The sequence below is a fragment of the Mercenaria mercenaria genome, chromosome 12, assembly GCF_021730395.1.
Source record: "Mercenaria mercenaria strain notata chromosome 12, MADL_Memer_1, whole genome shotgun sequence".
NCBI classification, from domain to species: Eukaryota; Metazoa; Mollusca; class Bivalvia; order Venerida; family Veneridae; genus Mercenaria; species Mercenaria mercenaria.
In genome coordinates this window covers 57,170,314-57,177,369 of record NC_069372.1, presented here as the reverse complement: position 1 = coordinate 57,177,369, position 7,056 = coordinate 57,170,314, and the positions used below count along the sequence as shown (strand labels likewise).

Sequence of the window (7,056 nt, the reverse complement as noted above, 5' to 3'; positions counted from 1 at the left end):
AAGGTAGTCTATTTTCATACAATTGATGGTATCCAAACATCAAAACACATACACATTATTTTGACCTTCGTCATTTTATACAGTAAATTTCTCACTTTTGTCTATACAGCTGTAAAACAATAACACATTTTCTAGTGACATTTTTTTTATTTGTATTTGTTATAAATTAGATATCAGGATAATGTATTATGGACTTACTATGACACCTCTTACATTAGATTGTAAGTATGGATTTATTCAGTTTAGATGTTCTGTCGTTAGCCTATCATTCTATGCTTTAAATTATTATGAAATAATGTTTTGTTATTTCACATTTCTATTAAAAAAATACCCATATCAAAATGCTATTACGTTAGGGGTATGAAACAGGAAGAAGGATTTTCGCACTCCAGATTTTCCAGGAAAAAAAATCCGCAAAAAAATACGCAACAGTGCCGCTACCAGCTCTTTTTGAATTCGTAATTTTTTTTAACTTTTTAACCATTTAAATTTTCCCGCATTTTTTCTTTATGCTTAGCTTCGCCAAAATACGAAAAAGATAATCGCAGGGAGCACATATTTGTTCCCGTAAAAGAGATTCACAATGTGCAAAAATACTTAAAGCAAATTAAACAAGGTTAATAAAACATGATTTAATGTTAATCTGATTACAAACATGTTTTTGAGCTAAATTTAGTATGTAAAAACGACCAATGAATGCAATTATTTTGATTTATTTTTAGATCAGAAAATTCGTGCCTATTTATAGAATGTTATACACGCTTTATAAAACATGAGTTAAACGCAATTTTCAGTTATTATTTTAAGTAAAACTTGATAAATACAGTAGACCAATGGCTGCTATACGTAAAAAGCTAGTGATAGTTGGGGATGGTTCATGCGGTAAAACATGCCTTCTTCATGTGTTTAGCAAAGGCCAGTTTCCAGAATTTTATATACCCACTGTGTTTGAAACCTATGTAGCAGATATTGAAGTACATGGAAAACTAGTTGAACTGGCCTTGTGGGATACTGCTGGTCAGGACGATTATGATAGGCTAAGACCCATCTCGTACCCAGACACAGATGTTATTCTCCTGTGTTTCTCAGTTGACAATCCGGAGAGTTTGGAGAACATACGCGAGAAGTGGGCACCAGAAGTTAAACACTTCTGTACTAATGTTCCTATCATTCTTGTAGGAAGCAAGAAAGATCTGAGAAATGATGAAACTGTAAGGTGTGAACTTGCAAAAATGAAACAAGAACCTGTGAAATATGATGATGGCCGTGCAATGGCTAAGCTAATTGGAGCTGTCAGCTATTTAGAATGTTCTGCTAAAAGGATGGACGGCATAGTAGAGGTGTTTGAAGAAGCAACAAGAGCTGCATTAAAAAGAAAGAAAACGAAGGGGAGTAAGACAAAGTGTAGAATATTTTAACATTTTATACTTCGACAGCAAACAAAGAGCACGGACGGCGTAATAGAAATATCTAAGCAAGCAAAAGTGCTACTATGCATCGTTAGCTTCTCTTTTACAGCAACCGAATGGGTTACAACATTGCTGAGAACGTGGAGTGCGCACAAGGGGAGTTAACCTAGCTACAAATAAAAATGTAGACACTTTTCTGGATTTGCAGTGCATTTCTAAGAACAGGAGGAGCGTTCATGAGGTGTTTGACCAGGCAACAAGAGTTGCGCTACTAGTAAACATGAAAATAAGACCAAACGAAGAATATTCTACCGTTTTGGACTTTTACTGCAACAAATTAAGTTGTTGTAGTGCAAATCTCATAATATTTAACGGGGTTTCAATCAATATGCTTTTTTGTTTTGTTTTTGTTTAAAAACAGTTTATATTGGGAATACATGTGTTTACATGTGTTAAAGTGGAATTCTTTTGAAATAATCAGCATTTACTTTATTTATGATCAGTACATGAGATACTGTTTATTATTGTTTTTATAATCCTGACATTTTATTGTATTATCATGTTTACAGTTTTGTAAGATCAGAAATGTGTTCACTTCTGAAGTTATTAAAATGTCTGAAAACGAGTTCTGAAAAGGTTCTGAATGTTGAATACAAGTACTGCATTGTATAATATGCATAGACTATTCAAAATTATATTATGTCATGTATATGGTATACAAAAAGAAACGATAAAAAGTCTTCATAATTAATCATTCATGTTTTCTAAAGACAGGGAAACTTACAAATTCAGTACATATTTACCAAAATAAATCATAATATACTACGGGGTCAGTCACGTGATCCAAGCCGGGCGTAAGAAACACAACTCTGTTAATTCAAATGATCACCCAAAGCTCATTATAGTCTCCCTTGAAACGTTTATGCCCGATGGAATTGGTTTAATAATAATAATACCTGGAGTGGCCTTATATTCAGTAAAATCTGGAAAGTCAAGTTTGTAATGCAGAAAAACCAACACACATGATGTCAAGTAACTTCAGTCGGCCTGTTTTCTCAGCATCTTTTCTAGTAACGGAGATAAAGACTGGCCGTTGGCAGATGGTACTGAACTTCGGGGAAAAAAAAACAAAGACAAATATCAAACAGGGAATGCCACGTACCAAAAACGCAGCCTCCCAAAAAAACGAAGCTGTATCATCTTATTCGATTTTGCTTCATATCACTGATCGATAAGTGGTCATTCGTTATGCGATATTATGTTCACATGCATCGACGTTTATGTGATAAACGTGTATGGAAAAGTAGTCTAGTAGGAAGACATGCTATTCTGTTCCCCCTCCCCTCACACCCCCACCCTCACTTGTAAATGAATTAATGAATTACGATGTTGCCAATACGAAAGATTGTTCCTAGGAGTCAAATGGTCATCGGTTTCTAGCAAAATAAATAAGTGCTTGTCTTTTTTAACTAGACATGGCACAGAGACAAACTACCCTACATTTTAGTAGAATTTTGACGTAAGGAAGTCATTCATAATATATTATTTACAGATAGTTTAAATGGAACTGTTTCATAATGACGCACAAACTTTGAAAATATCAGCAATTTTCTTACTTAAGTATTTCTGGATAATTCCGCTTAAGCCAGTGCTAGAGGGCGTGAGGGGGTTTCGCTTTTCATAACCTCTTATGAACAAACTCTGTCAAACTGTGTTTTGCTTATTTGTGTTCTAAGCCTCCAAATGTTCATCTTGTATATTTTTTTAACAAGGACACTATCCTGACCGGCCAGCAGGGCCAATGATAAATATTTCGGCTACCGTATATTTAAAGAGATTATGTTTGCTCATAGAATTATCTTTGACAAGTTTTCAGGTTACCCAACAACTAACAAATGAATTAGCTGGACAGACTACTGATTCAGAAACAATACTGCATTTGGTGATGCAAGCATGAAATTTGGCATGTGTACTCGTCTGAGCCTACTTTTTCCAAAAAGCCCGTTAGCCACTTAGAAATTCAAAATGGCGGCCATTTTGATCATGTTGATTTTTGACTTGAACAGACATATATCGAGCTTTTTCGACATTTTTTTGTCAATTTTGAGGAAATAATATCTCTTAAGATGATTCCAGTGTGCAGTCTCAAAATCCAATATGGTGTCTTTTTTCAAGATGGCCGCCGTTTCATGTAAAAGGTACTAATTTGCCATTAACACTGATGTTCCTAGTTAAATTAATTTTAATGTTATAGACAAATAACATATTTAGAGTGTTGAAGGAAAGTTTTTGTCTCGCCTGCAACTTTAGGAACTGAAGGCGAACTAAGGCGTAGCTTTTCCGGCGGTGACGGCGATGACGACGGTGACGTCAACGTTAAGTTTTCATGTTAAATCTTTTTCTCAGAAACTATTACGGTTATTGGGTTGAAATTCACATATGCATTTGTAGTCATTAGATGCAGTACCAGGCCAAGTTTCATAACTCTAACATACGTTTTATCCCCCTTTTTAACTTAGAAATTTCAACGTTAAGGTTTCGTATTAAGTCTTTTTCTTGGTTTATTGGGTTGAAACTTAACACATTCCTTCATAGTCATTAGGCATTGTACCAGGCCAAGTTCTATAACTCTGACATGAAATTTAACAAAATGATCCCCTTTTTTAAATATGAAATTTCAACGTTAAGTTTTCGTGTCTCTACATGGAATATTTTCAGTTATGTCCGTCACTGCTTGATAGGAACTTCTGCTCAAACTTTATATAACGCGAACATTTTTAAAACTAAAATGCATGTAGCATTCCACGTAGACACATCAATTTTGATAAACAAAAGACCAGCTTTGTATCATAGGTAAAACAATGCAGATCTACTGTACTTGTTTCCTCCGGAAGGCATGTCTCAGTACTTTATATTTTGGCCAATTCGTTGTCCCATTTGCAGCTGCATTGATCTGTACACGGGAATCCAAACCGATAGCATTTACACCTTCCACAACATTCTGTTTTACATGCATATTTGGTCAGTTCTTTACAGATATCTGCAACTGGTGGAAGCGTAATGTCCAGTGTATCTGCCAAAGGTCACCTTGTTTCTCCCATCCCCATTCAGCTCGATTCTCGATTTCCATTTGGCAAAACAGTGCCTGTCCTCATATGCAACCAGCTTGGTATGCAACACGCTTTGTGTGTTCGGCATGGGCTGCTTGAGTCTGGGGACCTCTGTTTTCGGGCAAACATGGCCAGTCTGACGCCATAAATATCTGCTATAGAATTTGACCTGTCATACATAATGATGACAAACTTTTCAAAAAAAAACCCTTGTCCTCATTAGATATCACTGGCCGATATACACTTAGTTTCTTAAAGACATCTGTCACTTTCGGACAAACAATCCAAGTTTGCCAAACAACTTTTTGCCTTTTCCCCGGAAACCTGACACTACATCACAACTGTAAATGCATGGAAGAAAGCAATACCTTTTGTTTTCTCATGGCCGATTGATTGAATGACAACATGTATGGGAATCCATCTCAAATTTGTTCCCTGTCCGACGGCTACCCACAGCTGTTTTTTTGAGCTCAGAAAATACATGAATAGCGATGACAACAACATCTGTGTCTGTAGCTTTAATAACAAGCTGTTTATGACCCTCCACAACAGTATGTCTTATATGCAGGCTCCATAACCACAAATCCCCTTTCTAAATTCCAGTTTGTTTAGTTCTGCCCATTGTCATCGCTATTCATGCATTTTCTTAGCTGAAAAATCTTGGCATTGAACAGCTGTGGGTAGCATTCGGACAGGGAACAAAGCGTGCTGCATACTAAACTGGTTGCATATGGGGACAGGCATTGTTTTACCAAATGAAAGTCGGGAATCCTGCTGAATTGGGATTGGAGAAACAAGGTAACCTTTGGCAGATACAATGGACAACGCTTCCAACAGTTGCAGATATCTGTAAAGAACTGACCAAATGTGCATGTAAAACAGAATGTTTTGGAAGGTGTAAATGCTATCGTTTTGGACTCCGTGTAGAGCTCTATGCAGCTGCAAACAATTAATTGTCCAGAATATATAGTCTTGAGACATGCCTTCCAGACAAAACAAGTAGAGTAGATCTGCATTGCATTACCTACGACACAATGCAGTCTTTTGTTAATCAAAATTGATTTGTCTACGTGGATTGATACATACACTTTAATTTTAAAAATGTCTGCGTTATATACAGTTTGACCACAAGTTCCAATCAAGCAGTGACGGCCATAAAGGGACATAATTAAAATTATTCCATGTAAAGACACGAAAACTTAACGTTGAAATTTCTAATTTAAAAAGGGGGATAATTGTGTTAAAATGTATGTCAGAGATATGGAACATGGCCTGTTACTGCGCCTAATGACCACAAAGGCATGTGTGAAGTTTCAACCTAATAACCCTAGTAGTTTCTGAGAAAAACACTTAACATGAAAACTTAACGTTGACGCCACCGCTGCCGTCGTCATCGCCGTCAGTGCCGTAAAAGCTACTCCTTAGTCCGCCGTCAGTTCCTAAAGTCACAGGCGAGACGAAAACTGTCCTTCAACACCCTAAATATGTTATTTGACTATAGCATTAAAAGTAATTTAACTAGGGACGTCAGTGTTAATGACAAATTAGTACTTTTTACATGAAACGGCGGCCATCTTCAAAACAAAGACGCCATATTGCATTTTGAAACCAGTCTTTGTGTATCAAAAATAAGTTTTGCACACTCAAAACATCTTAAAAGATATATTTTGCTCAAAATTGACAAAAAACCTCGGTATAGGTCTATTCAAGTCAAAAATCAACTTCTTGTGGCGGCCATCTTGAAAAATGTCCGGCATTTTGAATTTTCAAGTGGCAAACGGGCTTTTTGAAAAAAGTAGGCTCAGATACGCATACCAAATTTCATGCTTGCATCACCAAATGCAGTATTTTCCCGCATAAATTACTTAATTTGCCCAGCTAAATATGTATGGGTTAATAAATGGGAGAGCGGTGCCTTTGAGTGATAATGGCCCTGGCAAGGTGATAATAGCCCGAGGGCTTTAGCCCGAGGGCTATCATCTTCTTCCAGGGCCATTATCACTCAAAGGCACCGCTCTCCCATGTATTTACCTGTTTATTACATGTTTACCTATAATATAGTAAGAAATGTTTTTTTTTTGTGTCATTTTTATGGGTAGATACTTGCATCTTCTGGCACAATAAATTTCAGCTTTTCAGTTTCTATATTAGATTCTATTTGTATAAGAGTCTATTTACTGTATAAAATCAAATACCTGGATAGTTGTACTTTCTTGCTTATTGCATAATTTAGGGATAAAATACGATATTTCACGAAGAATACACGATGTTACGCTCAAGATGATAAAATAAAACGGAAATATTCGCTGTTTTACCTCCACGAAACGCCATGACGTCATTTCTGTTCACAGACGTTAATTTCCCGCGCTAACGCCAGGGCCATTATCGATAATGGCCCCGGGGCTTATTATGATAATGTGATAATGCATGACGCAATGCGATAATGGGAGAATTTTCAACACAAATTTGTTACTACTTATAGGTACTCATGTAATAATTCGTTCTTAATGTCTTGGTTTTTCGTATTTTGTTGGTGG

The 7,056-nt window shown here is 36.3% G+C and overlaps 1 protein-coding gene across 1 annotated transcript; it reads left to right on the top strand.

Annotated features, from left to right (window-relative positions):
- Window positions 1–792: 792 nt before the first annotated feature.
- On the top strand, window positions 793–2,034 carry LOC128547407 (ras-like GTP-binding protein RHO). The gene has a single exon (XM_053520153.1). It carries the CDS (start codon window positions 834–836, stop codon window positions 1,416–1,418), a length of 585 nt encoding a protein of 194 aa, XP_053376128.1. The 5' UTR covers window positions 793–833; the 3' UTR covers window positions 1,419–2,034.
- Window positions 2,035–7,056: the final 5,022 nt, after the last annotated feature.

Excerpts from the sequence above, each read along its gene's own strand:
- LOC128547407 (XM_053520153.1), top strand. The coding sequence starts at position 834 with ATGGCTGCTATACGTAAAAAGCTAGTGATAGTTGGGGATGGTTCATGC.